General features: G+C 38.9%; 1 protein-coding gene across 1 annotated transcript in view; it reads left to right on the top strand.

Annotated features, from left to right (window-relative positions):
- The window catches only part of TRHDE (thyrotropin releasing hormone degrading enzyme), a 1,005,415-nt gene that overhangs the window by 962,358 nt on the left and 16,550 nt on the right, over positions 1-26,507 (top strand). The window contains exon 16 of the mRNA XM_040343984.1: positions 24,302-24,469. Coding sequence (XP_040199918.1) covers positions 24,302-24,469 — 168 coding nt within the window. The remainder of the gene's footprint in view (positions 1-24,301; positions 24,470-26,507) is intronic.

The raw sequence follows: 26,507 nt of genomic DNA, 5'->3' as shown, positions 1-26,507 counted from the left end.
ATTACAACAGAATGACAACTTGTCTGCAGGTAAGATTTTCTGTTCATCAAAGAAAATAAGGCAATCACCGCCGCTTACCAAATCTGATCTCAGGTAATAGAGATCAAAAAGGCACGTCAGAACACCATCAGCCAGATAAGGATCAGCATCTGAGGTTTCCAATGAAGGTGCAGATGTCCCGTCCGAGCTATGCAAGACTCCTTTTACAATGGATTTTACACATCAAATGGACATCCAAACTTGCTCACATACCAGTATTGTTAAAAGGGGCTGAATGAGAAAGGCTTCATGGTGCAGTTCATTTAAAAGATTTATTGCTCCAAATCAGAACATAACATTAAGCAAAAAAACTAAGTTCCAAACAAAAATTCTAAAAGCACAACCACAGCACATAGCCTGACGGGCTCAAGTATAATAGCGTCTAGGATAGTGACTCCACCCAATGCATTTCCCCATATAAGGATTCTTCAGGGAAAGAAGATCATATCCAGACACCAAGCACCACGCCATTTAAATACCAAAAGAGGGTGTGGACCACAGGAGAGACAAGGAAACAACAAAAGGAATAAATGCAGTTGTGTCACCGGTATGCCCCATACACAAATGCGTGCAGTTGGATCCTAATAAGCTAATTATTTAGGCTCACCATATAGGGGAAAAATAATCTCTATATAATCTCTATGCACAAGGCTCTTGGCAAAAAGGTGGATTGGAATGCATTTAATGGTATGCTGCATTGTAATGTAAAAAAAAATCCCATAGAATAGTACAAATTTGTTCACCTTCGTATTTACAGTTACATGATTTTTTCTTACTGTTTATATAATGCAATATTTTATAATAAATGTATATTTGTTTTCTATTTGTTTTTTAACTACAACACAGGCATAAACAGGACACACGATAAACCTTAAGTAACAGCACTCATTTAGAAATGCTCAGCAAAAGCACTTGACTCTCAAGAGCATGGGTCTTCAAACTACGGCCCTCCAGGTGTTCAGGAACTACAATTCCCATCATGCCTAGTCATGTCTGTGAATGTCAGTGTGTTACAATGCCTCATGGGATGTGTAGTTCTACAACAGCTGGAGGGCCGTAGTTTGAGGATCCCTGCTCAAGAGTTTGGGATATACAGTATATAAATGTAGTGGTAAGGCATACAAAGGGTATATAAAATGTGATGAGACAGTTAAGGTATTTAAGTTTAATTTTTATACAAAAGCCCTGAACGCTGATTGGAGATATCTTTAGAACGTATGTTCTTATTTTGTTTATGTATTTGAGAGTGAAAATATAAGCTACTTCTATTCCAACTGATGGTTCTTGAACAGAAACCCAAAACTATTTGTGACAGCACTTTCCAGAGTACAGAGTCACAGTAATCTATCATGGTCATTTGGGAATTTTAGATGTAGTGTAATTTATAACATAACCCCCTAGGCAAGTTGTATCAAATAGAGGTCATGACCTATGCTAGTAACAAATTACATGTGTGGCCACAAAGCAGTTAAATCAATGTGTACCAATCAGTTTATTACAACAAATCTATAATCTTGTTAGAATTTTCAGTTTATATAATTAGTATAATTCTGAACTGATCTATGCTTTTTAAGACCAAAATGCAAAAAATAAGTTTGCAAATATGTTTTAAAATGTATAATTTATAAACACATTAATGTTGATTTGAATGTTAAACCCATGGTGACAATCTTGATAAAATGGATAAATAAAAAGCACTATAAGAGCTGAAACTCTTAAGCCCTGTACACACGATTGGTTTGTCTGATGAAAACGGACCGATGGACCGTTTTCATCGGACAAACCGATCGTGTTTGGGCCCAATTGTTTTTTTTTCCATCGGTCAAGAAAAAATAGGAACATTTTAAAACATGTTATATGGATAAAAAGCTGCATGCTCAGAATCAAGTCGACGCATGCTCGGAAGCATTGAACTTAATTTTTCTCAGCACGTCATAGTGTTTTACGTCACTGTGTTTGGACACGGTCGGATTGTAGACCGATGGTGTGTAGGGAAGACTGATGAAAGTCAGCTTCATCGGATATCCGATGAAAAAATCCATCGGATTAGATTCCATCAGATATCCGATCGTGTGTACAGGGCTTTAGAATTGTTGCTTCCAACTCAATCCAGTGCTGATAACATTACCAAAAGCTGGTTATGTAATTTATATTGTTGTGCTCCACTCCTTCAACAGAGATCATGTATATAAAAACACAGACCAGAAAAGTACACTACAGGGTCCAACCCAACAGACAGCAGTCTTGGGTATCAGCATGGTGAAGACAAAGGTTCATTCCAACACACAAAGATCCTGCAAATTGACAGGCAAAGTTCTGGGAAGATCCAGAGAGCTCAAACTACAAAGAAATGACAGTGTGAGATCCTCATTAGAATGATAAAGTAATTTATTACATAAAAACAAATAGTACACTTGCTAAAATCTTGGTAATCAGCACAGATAAAAGATGAAAAACGCCACATGGCTGTCTGCAGTGTAATGGATGAAGAAACTGCAAGGCTGTCAATGTATGAGCCTGTCCTATCCCTCTAGCTAGAAACAAGGAGATAAGATCATGGCAGCTGTCAGAAAGCCTGCTATTCCTTATCTTTTTGCAAAAGAGCAGTCTACCTCGTGGCAACCCCTTAGTGGCTGTGAGAATAGGGGGCGGTGCTGGGGTGGTGATTTCAGAGATTCACTCCTCCTTTGTCAATAGCTTTAAGTTCATACATTGACACCCTAGCTGTTTCTTCATCTATCATACTGCAGACATCCTTGTGGTGTTTTCCCTCTTCTATCTATGCTGATTACCAAGATTTAACATGTAAGGCCCCATACACACGGTCGGACAAAACCGATGAGAATGGACCGAGGTTCAGTTTCATCGGTCCAAACCGACGGTGTGTATAGCCCATCGGTCTGTTTTCCTTCGGTCCAAAATTTTAAAACATGCTTCAAAACCGAACCGATGGACTGCTGCCTTATCGGTCCAAACCGATGGTTAGTACAGAAAAGTATCGGTTCAAAACCCGCGCGTGCTCAGAATCAAATCGACACATGCTTGGAAGCATTGAAATTCATTTTATTCAGCACGTCGTGTGTTTGACGTCACCGCGTTCTGACCTGATCGGTTTTTGGAATGATGGTGTGAACACACATGAGGCCACTTCAGCGGTGAACCGATGAAAACGGTCCATCGGACCATTCTCATCGTTTTTGTCCGACCGTGTGTACTATTTGTTTTTTATGGAATAAATTAATTTATCATTCTAATGAGGATCTCATGCTGCCATTTCTTTGTTGTATCAACGGAGATCATGGGATCCAAACTTTAGTCTTTCGGTTCTTTTTCCAAAGAAAGCAAAGTATTTCAGATCTCCTTCTGTTCTTCACGTATCTATTTCAGCGAGATTATTAACATATTAACATATTAACCACCTTCCGCCTAGCCTATTATAATAACATGGCCAAGCATTATCCTGGGTGGACTTCGTATGATGTCCTCCGCTTGTGCGATTACTTTTGATCATAGCCATTCATTGGGTATTAATGTGATCTCTGCGTTTGGTCACAGTGATCACATGGCCAATCACAGTTATCAATGTAATAACATGGTTATGGTAGCATCATGTTGTGGGGATGCTTTTCTTCAGAGGGGCAGGGAAGCTGGTTCGAGTTGATGGAAAGATGGGTGGAGCCAAATAAAGGGCAATCTTAGAAGAAAACCTGTGATGACACGTACACACGATTTGACATTCCGAAAAAAAAATTACGATGGAATGTTGGCTCAAACTTGTCTTGCATACACACGGTCACACACATGTTGTTGGAAATTCTGACCGTCAAGAACGCGGTGAAGTACAACACTGAGCCGAGAAAAGGGAAGTTTAATGATTCCGAGCATGCGTAGGATTTTTGTGCATCGGAATTGCATACACATGATCGGAATTTCAGACAAGAACTTTTGTTGTCGGAAAATTTGAGAACCACCTCTCAAACATTTGTTGTCGGAAATTCCGACAGCAAATGTCCGATGGAGTGTACACACGAATATCCGACCAAAAGCTCACATCGAACATTTGTTGTCGGAAATTCCGACTTGAGACTGGGACTGAGGTTCACCTTCCAGCAGGACAACAGCCCTAAACATATAGCCAGAGCTACAATGGAATGGTTTAGACCAAAGCATATACCTGTGTTAGACTGGTCCAATCAAAGTCCAGACCTAAATCTGTGAGAATCTGTGACAAGACTTGAGAATTGTTGTTCACAGACACTCTCCATCCAATCTGACAGCGCTTGAGCTATTTTTCAAAGATGAATGGGCAAACATGTCACTCTCTAGACATGGTAGAGACAAAAAAAAAATTGAAAACCATTTATAATTTTCCTTCCACTTCACAATTATGTGGCACTTTGTGTTGGTCTATCACATAAGTTCCCAATAAACTACATTTATGTTTTTGGTGGTAACATGACAAATCGTGGAAAATTTAAAAGGGTAAAAAAATACTTTTTCAAGGCACTATATCTGTGTGCGTGTGTATGTATATATATATATATATATATATATATATATATATATATATATATATATATATATATATATATATATATATATATATATATATATATATATATATATATATATATTTTTTTTTTTCCATTCTCTGTTTGGTCTACAGGGCTTCATCTACATTACTGACTTTTTTGACCATCAGTTGTGATGGATGAACTCTTAACTTTAAAAAATAAAAAAATAAATCATTAAAAATACATACAAATGCCACCATCCATTATATAATTAAGAAGCTGTTGGCACATAACACTTACATGCAAAAAGTGTTGAGCTGGAGATTCGTTTTTGAAGTAAAAAAATGATAAATAGTCCATCTTTAATAAGCAGACTGCCTTTCTATTCATTTTTATTACACTACTTTCTTTTCAGATTATTGTACATATTAATGAGTTGGCATTCATAATTCTTAGAACTGACTAGTTAAAGAACGGTTCACAGATTAGATTTTTGTTTTAAAAAGTTGCAGTTCTAAGTGGAATTTCAATTTTCCACTTAATTAAAGAATAGTATAAAATGCATTCAATTACATTTTATGAAATTAGAACACAATTTGCCCAGAAGATAAGTAATTATATCTTCTATTTTACAAATGTATATAATTTTATTGTAACTTTGCTGAAATTAAAAATATGCTAATTATTAAATTATTCTGAATTTGTATGTTCTTTGGTTGGGGACATTTGTTTCTACTGGAGATAACTGGTGTATGGAAGAACTTGTTCTATAATACAAATGATATAAAACAGAATATTATAAGGCTTACAAGAAGTAATGTATTGCATTCTTAAACACATTTAGGTTACAAAATATATAAAAAAACATAATCAAGTAATTCAGTAACCACAGAAGAAAAAATGCAATGTTTCTTTTCAGGATTTATTTTATTTTTACAGTTTGGATACCTAAAACCAATATATTGTGCTTATTGGAAAGGATCTATTTTAACTATATTTGCCATCTTTCCTCTCAACAACTTTCCCATAAAAATGTTTATTCAGCAAAAAATATTACATAGGTGTGGAATCATATTATTATTATTATTTGTTTTTTGCATGAAATAGACAAATAAATAATGAAATACTTTATTTCTCAAGTATTAATAGTTTATATACATTTATTTTGGGTCCTTTTACTGCTCTCTTTAATAGATACCTTATACAAATTCACCATTATTGCCAGTCAGCAGCAAGTAAAATGTAAGGATTGATAACATGTGCAGAAATCATTGTGAATTGATCTCAATGGATCTTCTGTCTAGCAATCACCGTTGGATTTTGTCTATTCACCTAGTCACTGGATTCTTCATATAAGAACTTTGTTTTATGAACAGTTTTCATTCACTTTTATTTTCTGGACTACTACTAATGGTAACACTATCCATTGTCACACGTGGTGTTATATATGAACATTGTTTATTTAATTTATTTATTTATGAATTCATCACTAGGAATTCAAGCCTTCCCAGAATAGTTGAAGCTATTATAGCTTCAAAGGGTGCACTAACTTAATATTGAACCCTGTGGTCTGGGATGCCATTAACGTTCTTGTGTGTGAAAAGGCAGGCATCCCAATACTATTGGTAATATACCTGTAGTGTCCGTTGCGGATTGGTTTAAGGATTTGGGGTTATGGCTTAAGCTATCGGCCATAACTCTGGCGGTATCTATTCTATTTTTTTTTCAGCCAGCTATTGGCTTTCTCATGAAAGCAGTCCAAGCAGATAATTGGCAGCTGAATATCTTTTAGAAACAGCTGGAGATGACACCCCCCCCCCCCCACCGATAGCCAGTGTTTCTCAGGTTTACCATTTTTACCGGTGCACCTGAGAAATAATCTGATGGTCATAGAGGTTACTAGAGACCAGATCTTCTCTGGTCACCTCTACAGGTAGTGCAGAATTATTAGGCAAGTTGTATTTTTGAGGATTCATTTTATTATTGAACAACAACCATGTTCTCAATGAACCCCAAAAACTCATTAATATCAAAGCTGAATATTTTTGGAAGTAGTTTTTAGTTTGTTTTTAGTGTTAGCTATTTTAGGGGGATATCTGTGTGTGCAGGTGACTACTATTACTGTGCAGAATTATTAGGCAACTTAACAAAAAAATAAATATATACCCATTTCAATTATTTATTTTTAACAGTGAAACCAATATAACATCTCAACATTCACAAATATACATTTCTGACATTCAAAAACAAAACAAAAACAAATCAGTGACCAATATAGCCACCTTTCTTTGCAAGGACACTCAAAAGCCTGACATCCATGGATTCTGTCAGTGTTTTGATCTGTTCACCATCAACATTGCGTGCAGCAGCAACCGCAGCCTCACAGAAACTGTTCAGAGAGGTGTACTGTTTTCCCTCCTTGTAAATCTCAAATTTGATGATGGACCACAGGTTCTCAATGGGGTTCAGATCAGGTGAACAAGGAGGCCATGTCATTAGTTTTTTTTCTTTAATACCCTTTCTTGCCAGCCACGCTGTGGAGTACTTTAACACGTGTGATGGAGCATTGTCCTGCACGAAAATCATGTTTTTCTTGAAGGATGCAGACTTCTTCCTGTACCACTGCTTGAAGAAGGTGTCTTCCATAATCTGGCAGTAGGACTGGGAGTTGAGCTTGACTCCATCCTCAATCCGAAAAGGCCCCACAAGCTCATCTTTGATGATACCAGCCCAAACCAGTACTCCACCACCACCTTGCTGGCGTCTGAGTCGGACTGGAGCTCTCTGCCCTTTACCAATCCAGCCACGGGCTCTTCCATCTGGCCCATCAAGACTCACTCTCATTTCAGCAGTCCATAAAACCTTAGAAAAATCTTTCTTGAGATATTTATTGGCACAGTCTTGACGTTGCAGCTTGTGTGTCTTGTTCAGTGGTCGTCGTCTTTCAGCCTTTCTTACCTTGGCCATGTCTCTGGGTATTGCACACCTTGTGCTTTTGGGCACCCCAGTGATGTTGCAGCTCTGAAATATGGCCAAACTGGTGGCAAGTGGCATCTTGGCAGCTGCACGCTTGACTTTTCTCAGTTCATGGTCAGTTATTTTGCGCCTTGTTTTTTCCACACACTTCTTTTGACCCTGTTGACTATTTTGAATGAAACGCTTGATTTTTCGATGATCACGCTTCAGAAGATTTGCAATTTTAAGAGTGCTGCATCCCTCTGCTAGATATCTCTCTATTTTGGACTTTTCAGAGTCTCTCAAGTCCTTCTTTTGGACCATTTTGCCAAAGGAAAGGAAGTTGACTAATAATTATGCACACCTTATATAGGGTGTTGATGTCATTAGACCACACACCTTCTCATTACAGAGATGTACATTACCTAATATGCCTAATTGGTAGTAGGCTTTCGAGCCTATACAGCTTGGAGTGAGACAACATGCATAAAGAGCATGATGTGGTCCAATTACTCATTTGCCTAATAATTCTGCACTCCCTGTATGATCTTGGAGGACCATCCGGTCTAGGGCGTAAGTAAACATTTTTTTTAAACAAAAGATCTTTTTTTTTTTTACTTTTGCTTTTAAAATTAGAGGAGAAATTTCATCCCTTATTTCTATTTCTATTTCTATTATGTTTACATTCCTTCTAATGCCGCGTACAGACGGTCGTTTTTTGTGATGAAACAAAACACGACATTTTAAATCATGAAATAAAACAACGTTTTTGAAACATCAATTTTCAAAGACGAAGTTGCCTACACACCATCGTTTTTTCACAATGCTCTAGCAAAACGAGGTTACGTTCCACCACTTTTTTCCATTGAAGCTTGCTTCATAACTAGCTTCTGGGCATGCGCGGGTGTACAAACGTCGTTTTAAACGTCGTTTTTTGCTACACACGGTCAATTTCTGTGAAGTAAAAAAACGACGTTTTGAAAAACGACACAAAAAATTCAAGCATGTTCGAATTTTTTTTGTCGTTTTTTTGAAGACATAAAACAACGTTTTGCCCACACACTATCATTTTAAATGACGTTTTTTAAAATGTCGTTTTTTTTCATCACAAAAAACGACCGTCTGTACACGGCATTATAGTAATAAAGGGACAGTGTAAAACCAAAAAAAAAATGATTAAAAATGTAAAGCGTCCCCATCCCTCCATGCATACACACAGAAGCGAACACATACGTGCACACATACAGTACCTGTCGCTGAGAATGTGTTTCCAGCACGACGGCATCGCGCTGATTCTCGGCGACATGGTGCCGACATCTCGCACTCGCGGGAATAGGAAAAGGAAAAGCACATTCCAGCGAGCGCGTCATAGAAGCGACGGGGATCCGACTTGGATTCCCACCAATTCTAGCCACGGTGCTTGGTATAAATCATGAGGGAGGAACTCCACGCCAAATTTTAAATAAAAAACCTGCATGGGTTCCCCCCAGGGGCATACCAGGCCCTTAGGTCTGGTATGGATTATAAGGAGAACATAAGGGGTTCTGACAAATTCTGACAAATACCTCAAAATACCTCAAAATGAATTATTATTTTACAATAAGTCAATCAAACACATTGTATGCAAAAAAATATGAAATGGATCAACATAAAAAATAAATAAAACTTATACAAATTAATAACTGGTCAAAAACCACATTGATCCTTTAGTTCTGCCTGCAGGATTTTCATAGTTAACAACGCTTGAACTATGCATCAATAAATTATATTCCATTAAAGCGGAGTTCCACCCAAAAGTGGAACTTCCGCTTAATCCACTCCTCGCCCCCTTACATGCCACATTTGGCATGTAATTTTTTTTGGGGGGGGGAGTGGGGGCTTCAGAAGGAGTGGGACTTCCTGTCCCACTTCCTCCTTCTGCTGAGGGGCTGCAAAGGCGAATAGTCTAATTGCCTTTTGGCAGCCCCTCCCTGTAGGCGATCGCCTGGGACACGTGACAGGTCCCAGGCGATTGCCAATCCAATCAAATGGTGCAGCGCCACTCGCGCATGCACAGTGGGTGCCCGGCCGTGAAGCCGAAAACTGTCATGGCCGGGTGCCCACACTTAGAATGAAGACGCCGGCCAGAGAGGGGGGGAAAGGAGCAGAGCCCCGGCCGGCGCGTCGCTGGAACGTGGAGAAGGTGAGTGTATGTTTATTAAAAGCCAGCAGCCACACTTTTTGTAGCTGCTGACTTTTAATAAACATTAAAAATGAGTGGAACACCCCTTTAAGAAAGAATGCCAAGAAATCATATATTAAAAAAAATAGAAATTAGGTAATCAAATCAAAAATGATTAACATTAAGGAACCCACTTGTACTAAATATACTAAATAAACATAAAAAAAAATCATTTTATATATATATATATATATATATATATATATATATATATATATATATATATATATATATATATATATATATATACATACATATATATACACAATACATGTCATGATTTTAAGGACCACCACACATTCAAGTATGTACACCTGTCCTGATTTCAAGGTTCATCATTATAAGTACAGGAATTTCTATGGTACACGCTATTATAGCAAACTAGTGGAATCTTTATAATAAAGAGGAAAGTTAACAAAAAACTAAAAAGGTAAAAAAGGAAAAATATATAAACTCTAAAAATATAAGAAAAATACACAGACCATCCACCTATTATTAGATATTGTAAACAAATAAACTCTAATCAATTGGGCTTGCAATCAAACCTTAACCCCCCCACCACCACCATGTGGTTGGCAAAGATTATACTACTAGCCCAATAATTTTCTGATTTCTGAGGGCAAATCCTTTTCGTAGGGACTACATGTCCAAAGATGCCTTGCTCTGTCTTTAATCAAGAGAGTTATAGGACAGCCAATCGTGAACAGTAGAGGGAAACAGCTCCCTCTAATTAATACCACAGTGTCTTCTGATTGCAGTAAGTATCTAGCTCCTGGGTTCATCTGGAACTGGATACTTGTCCTCCATTTTAGAATTAATGTTGTGTTTTTGTTCCACAGTTAGCTAGTCTTTAGAAATGTTTTGTAGTGGTTCATAAAGTATTTGAGCAAGATCTTTCCATTTTGGATGTAGAGTATGTTTTTCTTGGGTCCTAGGCCAATACAGTTCTATATTTCTTTTCATGAGGTGCACATCTTGAATATTGTTGAAGATGCAGTAGTTTTGTTTTCTCTTTTTAAGGATTTGTTTGTATGTGTTCTGTAAGATGCCATGAGCTACTTAAATCTGTGTCATCTGGGCCTCTGCATTTTTTATTTTGAAACTCCCCATAAGGTGTTTTTAGCACTCTGCATTCTCTGTCAAACTGTTTATTGAATTGTTTATTGGGTGGTTTCTTGTAGTTGCAAGTTTTAGTTTGGATATCTTTGCAATGGTGTGAAATATTTGTGGAGGCCTATTACTGCTCAGTTCCTACCTCCATGGCTTTCTTTGGACAATTTCAAGCTGTCCTTTCATGTTATGTCTGTTAATTACCTCTCTGTAGTATATGGTAGAATTTAAGATGGTTTGTTTGAAGATTTTATATATACTGCAGCTATAGTTGGCAGTGGTCTGACTGATGTGTTTGTGGAGTGACTGTAAGGGCATTAATGTGTGTGGGGTTTATATCTGTTATGGCATAGTATACAACACTGCTGCTTATATGGACTCGTAAAGTGATATGAAAGGCAATTTATTGAATTATTATTTAAATAGCAAACATGTCATACTTACCTGTTCTGTGCAGTGGTTTTGCATAGAGCAGCCCCAACCCTCCTCTTCTCGGTTCCCCCGCTGGCGCTCCTGGCCTCCCTTCTGCAAGAAGCTTGCTGTTGAGCCACTCAAGTAGGCCCTTTTCTGAGCTGCAGAGCTGAGGTTCTTGTGCACATTGCTGGATTGTGATGGGGCTCTGGATGTATTAGAGAGAGCTGGGGGCCTGCTGCACAGGCATAGTAAAAAACCTTAAGCCTTTAGAACCACTTTATTGTATATGTTCCCAGAAAGTTAGCCTTGCTGTGGCTATTGAGTATGTAGACCCTCAGACCCCAACTCACATTCAGCAATTTTCTTCCACTATTGTTCATTTTACTGTCATATCTGTTTCTTTTTGTCTATATTGACTTGTGTCATTAATTTGCAGATTTCAATATATATGTGGTTTTTGTCGGCTGTCCCATAGCCCTTTATACTTCCTGTTCTGATGTTCAGGTCTTCATAGATGGACTGGAAGTAGCCTCACTTTCTATACCCTCATAGGTGTCTGGTTTGAAGTATGGTGGGGCAATGTATGCTGTATATAGGTAGATACTATCAGACTGAGAAGTGAGAGGCTACTTATTATTTTTTTTGTTTACAAAAGTTTATTTGGAAGTACATGTGTACAATTATAGAATGATGTCAATACTGAGAATTAACAACAAAATCAAAAGCTGGGACAGGTAATATATGGTAACATACAAGATTGTCTAGAAATGAAGCACAAGATATAAATACTTTTCAAAAGGTAACCAGGACAGTACATATAAATCATAATAGGTGCAGAAGGTAAATATTAGATCACAGTCCAATAGGACCATTTTTTTCGTAGATATGGATGGAATCATTAAGTGTGTGATATACCCTCTCTGAGAGCTTGGTCATCTTGAGGCCAAGAGAGGTTATTGGATTTCCAATTGAAAGCAATCATCCATTGTATGGAGCTGCATAATGTGTGAAAAAGCATCATACAGGGTAAAGGAATGTTGGGTATATTGGCATATAAAAGACATGACTGTGGAGTGGGTGTGATTTTTTGTTTGGAGGAGTTTTCTATTATTTCTGTTGCTTTGAGCCAGATTCGGCTAAGGTGTTTGCAACTCCAAAATATGTGCAAAATTGTACCTGATTCAGAAACACCCTCTAAAGAAGTTTGGAGAGATTGAAGTGTAGAACATGTGGAGTTTGGAGGGAGTCAGGTACCATCTGGATGAGAGCTTAATCTGGGTTTCTCTAAAAGAGATGGCTTTGTTACTTTTCCTAAGGTTATCTGACATAGAATGCCATACATCTGGGGTAAAAGAGCAGTCAAGATCCAGCTCCCAGCTGGACATAGGTCCCGATTTGTCAGGTACACCAAATTCATTGAGGTAGCTATATAATCTTGATATGAGGCCCTTATCTCTAGATGAAGAGATGCATGAGTAGAGAGTGAAAAGTGTGCCGCATAAAATGCTTTAATAAGGTTGTAATGTAGGATTTTGGTGGTGGGGAGGTTATGCTTGGTTTGTAAAGTTGAGAAGGAAGAGAAGTCCCATTTCGTCTGTAATGAATTCAGTGTAGTCAAACCACAGTCAATCCACAAGGAGAGGGCCTGGCTATTACTATAAGCCAAATTAAATCTGAGGTTACCCAAGAAAGAGGCTAAAAGAGGGGGATTTGAGGATAGGTTGAACACATTACATATCTTTAGCCATAATTGATAGAATTGTGCTATAATTGTGTTTCATTTAACAAGTCTACTATAGGATGTAGAGTTAGACCACAGAAGACCTTGTAGGTGAAGAGGGGATATGGAGGAGACTTCAAACTTTTTCCATGGGATGTCCTGGCATGGGGAAAACCACTGTGAGAGTTGTGACAGTTTGGCTGCAAGATAGTAGTGCCAGAGATTGGGAAGGCCCATACTGCCTTTAGATTGTGGTCTGTGCATAAGTGCATAGCTGCATCTGGTCTTTTTCTCTGCCCAAATAAATCTGTTAAGCTCTTTGGAGAGAGGCCAGTCTGGATTTGGAAACATTGATAGGGAGGGCGTGAAAATAATATAACAGTTTAGGGAGAATAGTCATCTTCACTGCACAAATTCTACCTAGAAAAGAGATTTGGAAGGATGACCAGAATTTGAGAAGGGAAGAGATATTTGTAAAGAGAGAGAGATAATTGGTTTTATACAGAAGAGTGTAAGGTGAGGATAAGTTGATACCTAAATATTTAAATGACTGAGGGCAGCATAGAAAAGGATTTTTTTTTTTGTAAAAGGGCCTGCATATGTTGAGGGAAGTTAATGGGAAAGGCAGAACATTTGTTTAAGTACATTTTTAGGCCTGAAATGTCATGGAAGGAGTCAAGTTCTTTAAGAAGGGATGGAATCAAGGTGAGAGGGTTGGTAAGGAATACAAAGGCATCATCGGCATAGAGGCTAAGTTTAAACTCACTATCACCCTTGACATAACCTTTTATATTCACACAGTTTCTAATCTTTTGGGCCAGTGGTTCTAATGCTAATGCAAAAAGAAGTGGGGACAGCCCTGCCTAGTACCTCTACTAAGGGGGAAAATCTGAGTTATTGCCAGGGATTCTAATACGGGTCTGGGGGGAGTGATATAGGGCATTAAAGCCTTGCAAGAACTTATCTGACATCCTGAATTTGGGCAACATGAGGTTAAGATAGGACCAGTTCACACTGTCAAAGGCTTTGTGAATATCTAAGCTAAGGAGACAAAGTTCACAAGAGTGCAAGTTAGCGTCTTGTATGATATTAGTAACCAATCTAATGTTGTCCACTATCTGTCGACCTGGGGCTGTTGAAGTTTTGAGGGATTTAATTATTCTAGTTTCCTTGGTAACAGAACAGGGTGTATTAAGAGCCTCTTTTTGTGGCGCTGAAGACGAGGACAATTGCAGATCATCTAACCGAGATTTTGATATCTGATCAGGTTGGGATTGAGCTCCAGAGAGAAGATTCTTATAGAAGGTGGTAAAGATATTTAGGACCTCTTGTGGGTGTGTGACGAGGTTGCCTGTTTGGTCTCTAAGTTTGTATACATGTGGAGGTTTGTGTTCCTGATTTAGTTTCCTAGCAAACATAGCAGAGGGTGAATTACTATGAAGTAGAAATTTAGCTTTCGATAATCTAAGGGATTTTTCAGTGTTGGCTGAGAGAATTAAATCTAGGGCCTGGCGTTTATCTTGGATCTGTTTGGAAAGTTCTTGGGAAGGGAATTGTTGTAATTTGTTATAAAAGTGATCCAGGTCTCTAGTAAGGCGTCTGATGTCAGTGAGTCTTTCCCTATTTTTGTTTGCGGTTAGGTTGATCAAGTGTCCACGTAGAACTGCCTTATGAGCAACCCAGAGAGTTGTGGGGGGCATGTCCTCATCAGCATTCTCCAAGAAGTAATTTTCTATGTTTGAGGAGCTATATTGTATATGTGCGGGATCCGTCAATATGGAGTCATTTAATCTCCAGTTAAAAGGGAGAGGGAGCGAGTCCGATGTATGAGGAATAAAAGGAAGTAATGTTATGGTCGGACCAGGGGCATGGGTGGATGAGAGCGTTTGAGTATTTGGCTAACAAAATATGGGTACAAAAGATGTAGTCTAGCCTGGCATAAACGTCATGCGAGTGTGAGTAATGTGTGTAGGCTTTTATTCTTACGTTGTGGGCCCTTCATGAGTCTATGAGTTGGAGTTTGCTGATGGAACTGTTGAGAGACTTGGAAAATGCCTTAGTTGTGGGGGCCACTTTGCTTCTGCCAAGGACAGAGTGTGCAGCGAGGTTGAAATCTCCTCCCAGGATTATATGGGGGAAGCTATAATGATCAAGAGTCTCAAAAAAAAAATAGTAAAGAAAGAGGATTGGGATTCATTAGGGGCATAGACTGAAGCAATAGTTATAGAGTGGTTATTTATAGAACCTTTAAGGATGATAAAACGGCTCTCAGTATCTTTGTATATATTTTGTATATCAAAAATAATAGAGTTGAAAATAAAGATGGCGACACCACGTGTTTTGTTACTAATGGTGGTATAATAGAATTGGCTATAGGTCTTGTCAAAGTGCTTAGGATGGTTAGCGGATGAGAAATGGATTTCCTGCATAAGTATGATATCCGCTCCTAATCTCTTATAATGATGGAAAGCTTTCTTTCTTTTGTGGGGGGAGTTAAAGCTTTGTACATTATGTGAAATTATTTTAATACCCATTGGAAGGGATTAGGAAAGGGTTTGTATAATTAGACTCAGACTTGTATAGTCGGAGAGGGGAAAATAGAGTGATTTTGTAACCAATGAATGAGAGCATTATATATAAAATAACTGTTATTGGGGAGAAGCTTAGTGATGAAGGATGACGGCTCCATAAAAGATGTAATGTGTGCTTAGTATGTATTTTGTAGTGGCAATGAAAAATATTAGGTTTCCAGCTTAATTGTATCAACAAAGGGTTGTACTGACTTCCAGATTTCAAAGTAAATGTATAGCAAGCCCAGAGGGCCAGACTAACATATGAACAGTATAACAGATGAAACATAATTACGGGGACAAGCGATAACTTGTCACTAAAACATAGAAAAATAAATAAAGGGACAAATAAGTCCAATACCTGCTAGCCCAGATGGGCACCGCACACCCAAATGTGGGGGCACGGCCATCAGCCAGGAGAGCAGGTTGGGGGGAAAACCAGCGACGACGGATGTGACAGGCTTCTATAACTTATAGTAAGTTGTACATACCCTTACCATTAAGAAGAGAAAAACGATGATATTGAGAACTCACTTTATATTGAGAACAAAAAACAAAAAAAAACGGGACATAGGGTGACCCCGTGCATGTCAAATGATGCTCAGCTAGTCCAAAAATGGCACAGCAAACAATAAAAGGCTATGGCTATGAACATGTCAGGGGTACCAACATCATACATTGAAGGATACTGAAATCACTAAATAATAACAGATCTAATGGGTTGGTTCCCTGCAGAGGGGACAAAGGTAGGGGGTAAACGGGGAATAGTAATAAAATAAATGAGATATAAGTTACAAAGTCTACCCGTATATCCTGCTAGTTGTCCAAGCTGACACTACAGACAAACCCATATAGTTCATAGTGCAGCCAGATTGAGGATTTTGATCCGTTAAGTATCTGTGATGTAGAGAAAAAAAAGGGGGGGGGGAAACAAACAAAATAAAAAAAAATTACAGCACCACCTCCAGGTCGTGAGGAGGATAATAGTGGTTGATTTACTACCTTGAGCTTGAAATATGATAAGGAACATCCAGGACCCCATATTAGGGGCCAAATTGAGGAAAGACAAACCTATTTTGCATATCCTTAGGTTAAGACTAATAAAGTGTCACAAGCCTCTTTGAATAAACTAAAAAAGATCCAAAGATTGCAGAGGAACCATAATGTCAAGATGGAGAAGAACAACAAAAACAAGAAAAGAAGAAAAAGAGAAATAACAGTAAGAACCATTTCTCCTTTCATCCATCCTGGTGGGCAGAGAACCATTGCATGACAAAACTGAGGGATAGTGTTGCGAGTGGTAACGAAGGCCTCGGTCAAGGTGTTTGGTTTTGAAAAGGATGGCACCATCTTCTCTGTTCTCTCTGGTCGAGATGAGGGTGTTGACCATATCGGAGAAGGCCTGGGAATGGGCGGAGGGCGATTGAGGGGTTCCAGCAGGCCCAATTTGACCAATAGCTTCTTGCCCTCTATTACGTTATATACTGTGTGAGTGGATCCATTGCGTGGGACAGTGAGCCTAAAGGGGAACCCCCATCTGTATTTTATTCTTGCCGTCTGCAGGACATTAGTAACATCCTTCATCCTGCGCCTCCTTTCCAATGTGGCAGGTGAGATGTCAGGATTAAACTGCAGCCATTTACCCTCATACTCAATGTTAGGGGTGTTTCTTGAGGCTCTCGTGACATCTTCTTTTACAAGAAAGTCCTTCATGCACATGATAATATCCCTGGGAGGTTTGTCAGAGGGTGGTTTTGGATGAAGAGCTCTGTGGATCCTATCACATATGAACGCTGACAGTGGTTTGTCAGGCAAGAGCTTGTGAAATATTTTTGAGATGGCGGGCATAAGATCTGTAACCGTCTCAGGTACACCACGCACTCTAATATTATTGTCCAAATCTTCAACCTGAGCTTGCATGAATGCAAAGCTATCAGCCAGGGTCTCATAATCTCTTCTTAAATCATTATGAGCTAGTGAAAGTTCATCATGTTTTTTTTCTCAGGACATCAGTGCAGTTACCAATGCTTGCAATCTCCTGAGAGAGAGCAGCGGTAGATTTATGCACTTCACTCTCTATTTTGTCCACCAATTTGTCAAAAACAGCAGTAAGACCTGCATCTAAATCTGCCTTAGAGAGGGAAGCAGTGTACTCACTGTCGCCTGTGGTGGAGAGGAGAGTCGTGGGGCTTTCCCTGCGGCCGCATGAGAGCTGCCGCCGGCGCCATCTTGGGACATCTTGTTCTTTCTGTGGCCTGCTTCTAATAGAAAGTTTGTCAGGTTGTGCTGAGAGCGGCGCGATCGCCTCTTCTTCTCTGTAGGCATGCACGGATGTTTCCCATCTAGGTGCTTGGTCTTTTCGCTGAGATTGGAGAGATATAGCCCTGGGGATTTGGCCCGGCTCCCCACGTCGCTTCCGGTGCGGCGACGGCACGCTGCGTTCCACGCTGACACACACGCTGTCTTGAGCAGTGCTTTTGGCTTCCTGCCTCCCCGTGGCTCTTTGAGGCTCCTGAAATTGTGGACCCCTGGAACATCCACCGCTCCAGCTACATCTAGCGGCCCCACGCTACTGCGAATGTGGATCGGGACCAAAGGAACTGCTGACCACCTCAGTGACATCGGGCCTGCATTACTATCTACATTCCCATTTTACCTTTGATGCTTGTGAGTAGTCATTTGGCTGTCTGCTATATGTCATTCTCTTAATACATGTTATGCTTACTGCACTTAGATTGGCGCATATCTCTCTCTCTTTTTACTAATATTTTTCAGAGCTTGCTTCTGCTTCAGGGTTGCTGCCGCTAGTGCATGTATATTTTGGACTATTAAATTGGACTTTCATTGGACTATTGACCCAATCTTTTTGTATTTTATGGACCATATGTTAATTATACCACTGACCATTATTATATGCTCTGATAATCGTGCGCCATCTACCACAATTTTCTTACATAGCCCTGGGGATTTGGCCTGTAACGCCCGGGACTGACAGAGCTGATCTCACTCGCAACCTTCCAGCATTGCGGCACGCATGCGCCCCAGGCTACTTATTCTTATATAGGTATCTTGTTTTTTTATTGCTTTGATGTTCTCTTGTTGCCACTGCTTATGTCAATTTAATATTCTGCCTGTACAGTGACCATCTTTGGCATTTCTATCCTTCTGGGCAGAAAAAAATCTCTGTAGCCATTAGGAGCTAGTGATTTATTCTGTGCCTGGGTCCATGTTTTTAGTGGGATTCATATGTTGATATCACTCAGTCTTTGATGTCTGGATCATTTAATTTGGATCTGAAAGCTGAAGCTTCAGACCCTGAATATTGCAGCTACTGATTATTAGTAATGCCCCCCCCCTCTCTCTCTTATACCTCTACAATGTCTCTTTGCTTTTACCTTCCACTCTCTATCTCTCCCCATCTTCCCTCTTATTGCTTGCACTTAGACTTCATTGGTGTTAATACTGTGCTGGGGGGTTATTGCTTGCTAAAAATTGATAAGGCTTATTATTGTTATGGTGGTTATTGCCTGCTGAACATGTGATGATGCTTATTATTGTGCTTAAGATTATTGCTTTCCCAGACACTTGCTGAGGCTTATTGTTGTGCTGGGGTTATTACTATGCTGGATGTTATTGCTTGCTCACTCACTTGCTAGGAACTATTATTATGTTGGGGGGATTGCTTGCCCTGACACTTGCTGGGATTTTGCTGTTGGTTATCCTTGCTGATCTGTAACATGTTGGGTGTTATTTCTAGAGTTTTTAATTGCTGGCCCTGACAGTTTCTGGAGGTTATTGCTGGTCCTGACACATGCTAGGGGTTGTCATTGTTGGAAGTGACAACAACAATAGGGGCTATTTTACTCATATAATCTCTTCAGTGTACCCAAAGGCTCTATTTCACCTAAACTATAGAAAAATAAATGGGGATAGGTGTCACTTTACAAGCCATACACTGTGAAGAAACACCCACAAAATGTAGGGGCATGGCCAGACATGACATCATCTTGCACACTCATCAAGGTTTTGTCTTTCTTGTATTTGCTATGCAGTTTGCAGGATTACTATTGCATGCAATACTGATTTATTTCAAATGCGAGTGCACGCCCATTATGGGCATTGCTCTTCTTTGTATTATGTGTTTGTGAGTATGTTTTTCCATTGAAGAGATGAATGATGAATAAATTACATTTCCTGGGTCTATTGGGTATTTACTAACCTGTGCTAATGACCACTCATCTCTTGAGGGTGATTGTATTTCAGCAAGTGGCCTATATGTATATTGTGACGGCTTTTTCTTGAGTGGAAGATTTTTGAACCAGGTCCTGGATGCCTAGCACTCTGATTTGCACCATTATAGGAGTCAAGAATTGCACCAGTGAAAATTGGATGCTGATTGATTAGTGTATGGGCTATTTCACTGTCACTATTCAGCTTTCACATTTGTACTAATGGACACTTGCCACGGATTGTGAGGATGAACACATATTTACACTTTTGTTTCACTAAAGATTTTTTTGCGTGTATGATCTGCCACATCTTAGTTGTATATTGTTTAGCACCGCACTTTTGGATTTGTAGTATATTGGTCTGGTATCATGATTAAGTGTGAGGTGCTTTACGATTTGGTATTTATACTTAAGCACAAATTGAATGTTTACAAACTTTATTGACATTTCCAGCTTTTTTGTCCACATGCACAAGTGACACATGCATGTGTGACACATTCTTCTTCTCAATCTCTACGTAAAGCTCAACATTTCTCTTCTCAATTCCTTCAAGGTGTCTACACCTACAGTTTTTCAAATGTTGCCAACTATGATTTATTTTTAAATATGAATGAGATGTGTTGAGGCGCTTGCTGAAAATATAAATACTAAAGTGCTGGGTGCAATAATTAGTGCAAATAAATAAATACCGAAGTACTAAATAGTAAATAACACTAACAATCCTGTGAAGGAATCCACAATTTATCAATGGAGCCCTAGAATCCAAATAAATATTTGATGCAAATGAACAAAATATTTCCTTCATACAGAGCAATTCACGTGAAAATGTGATAAAACAATAGTGTTAAGAAGAGTGTAAATACTTACACACAGAAATTACAGTGATAGGTCAGCTGAATATATGTGCATGCAAACACAAAACATGCAAAAAACACACTGCGTGCAATGTGAGTCTCTGTGCACAATAAACAACAAAAAGTCCAAAAGCAAGCAGATTTTTCCAACATCCACAGTAATGGTTGAGTATAAAGTGCTTCAATCCACAGTAATTCCCAAGTGCGGAGTGCTCCAGGTGCCCCTGTTTCCCCCCAGCCTCTCACCTCAACTGGCTTATGTAAAAGCCTCTTAAGGTCTCCAATGGCAATAGCTCCTAAATGGCACTTCAACCTCTAGTCTGGACGAGCAGCTCCTAGCTGGCTTCCAAGCATGCCTCTCTAGCTCCACATCAGCAGTGGCTTCTTAGTATCGGCAGTACGGCTTTACCATGGGTAGGTGAGAAAGAAAACTGCCGCTCCAGACAAATGCACTTCAGCGGTGAGTATGGTTCAAAACCCGATGGGTGCAGGCAATGCACAAAGCATAAATAAGAGGGAGGAGATGATGGACAGCCGCACTCCAATAAAGTATAAAAAATGGTGCCTTTTATTCCAGTAAAACTAAAACTACAACAGCAAAAAAAAAACGTGGGTAGGTAGGTGGTTCTCACAATGCAATCAAAACAGAGGGGACTCCATAGTGTAATAACATCAAAAGATTTAATAGAATAAATCAAATAACTTACATAAAAGACAGCTGTAACATGCACATAGGTAAAGATGTCTCCGCTCTCGGCCACGAGCGGGGATGATGTCACCAATGGCTCTCCTCCCTTACGTGTTACATGGCCGTGCATGCCACTTAATTATGGGGTATGATTTATTTTTATGCCCATTGACACCAATAACTGTATAACTGATTTTTGCATTTGCTGACCAGATTTTACATACTTCTGGCTACTGAACCCGCTTTGCTTTAATGTACTACTGTGTGTGCTACATGTGCTAACGTGCTACAGTTTGTGTTTTTATTACATTGTAAATGGTTTATTTACTGTATATCATTGGGTCTTTCTTTTTCTATCTAAGCAATTTTAATTGTTATATCTGGGCTTATTATAACATAGGATTCAGGAGTGGAAATTTTGATAAAACACTTTTACGCTCAGCACAAGCACAGCATCCATCAAAAATTGTCTGGAGCTGCCACTGTTTGGAAATAGTGAGACATTACAACCCAGGCAGAAATCCCTATAGTGTTAGTGTATTATTTCAAAGCTTAATCTGCCCTTATCTTTTATGAGCTGTTATGCGGAATTCCATAGCTTGATTGCATGTTGTTAGAGATAAAATAATTGTCTACTACTTCCCATAATTATGCATGGTAATTCTGTCAACAAATATTTTAAAATAAATAAAGATAATTGCCCTAAAATGAACAGCTAAGACAAAATGCCAGGAAGCTAATAGTGAAGATAATGCTCAATGAAAACATATCATCAGTGTTGATGATAGAAGGCCAGGGATGATCATTTGAAGAGCTTTGAATAAACAGATCTCTACATTTGCATCTTATTGTTTGTCCATTTTTCTCACTGCCATAATTTCTGTGAAATAAATTATGCAAATGATCTTGCTGTGAAAGAAGAATCAATAGTTGACTGACGGGCAACTATCTGAATCTTATAACTTCATAGTTTATACAGTAAATGTTTTAGGCAGGTGTGAAGAAATGCTGTAAAGTAAGAATGCTTTCAAAAATATATATTATAATTGTTTGTCTCAATTTACAAAATGTAAATTGAGAAAAATCTAAATGAAATCAATATTTAGTGTGACTAACCTTTGACTTCAATCCAGTATCAATTCTTATTCCGCATACACACAATCTGAATTTCCGACAACAAATGTTCAATGGGAGCTTGTTGTCTGAAACTTCGACCGTGTGTAGGCTCCATCGGACATTTGATGTCGGAATTTCCAACAACAAAAATTCGAGAGCTGGTTTTCAAATTTTCCGACAACAAGTGTTGTTGTCGAAAATTCCGATTGTGTATACAAAATTCCAACGCACAAAATTCCACGCATGCTCAGAAACAAGCAGAAGAGCCGCACTGCCTATTGAACTTCATTTTTCTCGGCTCATCGTATGTCCTGTACGTCACTGCATTCTTGACTCTGCTAATAAAGGTAGCCTCTGCTTGCAAATAAAATTCAACATCCTAGCAACAATAAGCAATCCAAACCATCCTCTTTGCTCCTCAATAGAAATTCTGTTCTCTAGCTCTCTCATCACCTACTCTCTAGGCTCCAGAACTTCTCCAGTGCCTCTCCTATCCTTCAGCATTTTCTACCTCTAGTCTGTTTAGCTCTCTCTTACTTTTTATGCCTCTAGGCAATCTCTGAATCGTATCTCTTCAGGAAAGCCTATCCAGCCTCTACTTAAGAAGTAACCTGTTATCCCTATAAACTCATCTCCACAGTTATTATTCCTTTCATAACTTACCCCTTTCTGTTAGAGTGCAAGCTCTCATGAGCAGCATACCCCTAATCATCTTGTCTTGATGTGTATTGTTACTGTACAGTCTCCCTATTTATCGTAAAGTGCTGTACAGAATGTTGGCTCTATATAAATTGTATGTTATAATAATTATAATTGCTAAATTAATACATTTATATCTATAAACATTATTATGCAAGTAGAATTTTTAAGGTTTGGTCATTTATTACTCTGAGAAAAATGCATCAACTTGTAGAGCTCCAGATTTAACCCCAGTTGGCCAATTTGTGCTCAGAGAAATATTTGAAAACAAAGTTTCAAGTGCCATCAATCTAATGGTGATTAAACCATCATTCAGCACAGCAGGGATGCATTCTAGCATTCCTATGGCTGTGTAGATATGCTGGAAGCATATTGAACCCTTACTATACTGTTACCAATCTATGTGCCTTTGAACTTTTGGCAGGTGCTCAAAGAGGGGACTAAAATGTAATCTCAAAATTTCAGTAGTGTTGATGTCCAGCAGGCTCTTTCGCAGCAGGGGAAAATACGGGAATGTAAAGTGATTTATTTAATTCTTTCCCAAGCCCTGTGGGGATAAACAGCTAGCTTTCTTTGGTAAACTGGTAAGAGTCTGTTAAATGTCTTACCAATTTACAATAAGCATAGTAAAGAAAAAAAAAACAGCTCTAATGCTTATTGTTAAATAACATGGATTGATTTGTGATAGAAGCGATACCTTTGTTTTATGTTCAATAGCACACAAAGTTGTCCACGCTATATCACTGGGGATATTGCTCAAACCTGTATAGGAATTGTATTTTTTATGGAAATTGACATTGCAATAAAATGTCATTATTTACAGAGAAAATGGAAACAAAACCAGATAGCTAGTGTATGTATTCCCTTGCATTACGTAACTTTGGTTACCTTTAGTACCGTTTGCAGAAATGTATAATTTTCCAGATTATGTCTATTGTTGGATGTACAGTATTCATACACAAGTTATTTACATGTTATCATATTCATCACAAATCAAAAATCTCTAAATCGCTGAATGGACTGTGTTAGATTTAAATGTGTTGATATGCATTTTGTCTCTATTCAGGAAAATATACCAATTTTTTTTCCTGTTTTAAAATTTCCTATGAAAGCTATTGTGTGTACCTATGTTTCAGAGACAGATAATGTTCTGTATGTAATTGATTCTTTAGAATTCCACCCAATGTCCGGGACATTGTTTATTGCACAGGAGTTTCCTTAATGGATGAAGATGTATGGGAGTTTATCTGGATGAAATTTCATTCTACAACAGCTGTTTCAGAAAAGAAAATATTGCTGGAAGCACTGACCTGCAGTGATAATAGAAACCTGCTGAATAGGTGAGAGTGAAATTACTGTTTTTTTAGATACATGGGTGCTTTTTTTAACCACTCCCCTACCGAGTTATTGTAAAATGACGTCGGCGGGAACCTTTCCTCCTTCAGAGTTGACGTCATATGACGTCCTTGCATTCCCGGCCGCTAGGGGGCACGCACGCGTGTCCCCGCCGCATTGCTCAGGACCTGGTGCGCGTGCCCGGCCGCCGCAATGTCCGTCGGGCACCCGCGATTTCCCGCAATCATGGCAGGACCATGGATCTGTGTGTGTAAACACACAGATCCATGTCCTGTCAGCGGTGAGGAGACAGATGTGTGTTCCCAGTAGAGAGGAACACACATCGATCTCCTCCCCTTGTGAGTCCCCCTCCCCCTACAGTTAGAACACACTTTAGGGAACATATTTAACCCCTTCAGCGCCCCCTAGTGTTAACCCCTTCCCTGCCAGTCACATTTACACAGTAATCCGTGCAGTTTTTTAGCACTAATCGCTGTGTAAATGTGAATGGTCCCAAAAATGTGTCAACAGTGTCCGATATGTCCGCCATTACTAGTAAAAAAAAAAAATGCCATAATTCCTTTCCCTATTTTGTAGACGCTAGAACTTTTGCGCAAACCAATCAAATACGCTTATTGCGATTTTTTAACCAAAAATATGTAGAAGAATACGTATCGATCTAACCTGAGAAAAAAAAAAATATGATATTTATTAAATCAAAAAGTAAAAGATATTGTGTTTTTTCAAAATTGTCGCTCTTCTTTTGTTTATAGCGCAAAAAATAAAAACCGCAGAGGTGATCAAATACCACCAAAAGAAAGCTCTATTTGTGGGAAAAAAGGGACGTCAATTTTGTTTGGGAGCGACGTCGCACGACCGTGCAATTGTCATTCAAAGTGCGACAGCGCTGAAAACTAAAAATTGGTCTGGGCAGGAAGGGGGTGAAAATGTCCTGTATGGAAGGGGTTAAGCAATGTTGCTCAGTTTTGATTGTGTAAAATAGCGGAGAAGATCATGCAACAAAAACATCTATGATATATACTTCTCCTTCGCTAATTTAGCATTCATAACTAACTTTGCAACATTTTATCATGGTTTAGACCCCATACATTTGTTCACAGTTTAGGAACATAGGGCCAGATTCACAGAAGAAATACGGCGGAGTATCTACTGATACTCCGGCGTATTTTCAAATTTGTCGCGTCGTATCTTAATTTGTGATTCACAAACAAGATACGACAGCTTTTGGCTAAGATCCGACAGGCTTACGGCTTCGTACGCCTTCGGATCTTAGGCTGCAATACTTCGGCCACCGCTGGGTGGAGTTCGCGTCGTTTTCCAGTGTCGGGTATGCAAATGAGCTTTTACGGCGATCCAAAAAGGTTTTCTCGTTCCTTACATTGTCGCTAGTCGTTTTTTCCCATCGCAAAGTTACGGCTGCTTTAACATGGCTTAAATTTAGACGAGCCATGTTAAAGTATGGCCGTCGTTCCCGCGTCAAAATAATTTTTTTTTTTTTTGCGTAAGACGTCCGGGAATACAAAAGTACGTTACGCATGTCACCGTTCAAAAAAATGACGTCACTTCGCGCAAAGCACGGCGGGAATTTCAAAACGGAGCATGCGCAGTACGTCCGGTACGTATAACACGCAGGCACAGTTTACCCTCTATTTTCAGGGTAAAAAAGTGAGTGTTATACACCAATAAATACAGTATGTTAACTAGCCTGTTAACAAATTATATATACAGGCTAGTAGCATTTTCAGCAAGTACAAAATTACCCATTGATCTTGCCAGAAATACAATTTTCTGGTCTCTTCTTGTGACCTTAAAAATACAGCAAAAAAAATGTTGACGCACTTATAAAAACAACTTATCCCATCCATTACCATGTAATTGAGATGAATAAAGGCAGGCATGTTTTAAGTCCAGCCTGTGTTACAACCATTACTGCCTACATAGATACAGGACAGGAAGTCTGTTATGTTTAGGATTGCTAAAAGGTCTAAGCATATTTTATCTAGCAAAATTGAAATTTGAGGC

The sequence above is a fragment of the Rana temporaria genome, chromosome 3 (assembly GCF_905171775.1).
Source record: "Rana temporaria chromosome 3, aRanTem1.1, whole genome shotgun sequence".
In the NCBI taxonomy this organism is placed as follows: Eukaryota; Metazoa; Chordata; class Amphibia; order Anura; family Ranidae; genus Rana; species Rana temporaria.
The sequence above is the reverse complement of the archived record's forward strand: the minus strand, read 5'-3'. Positions and strand labels throughout refer to the sequence as shown.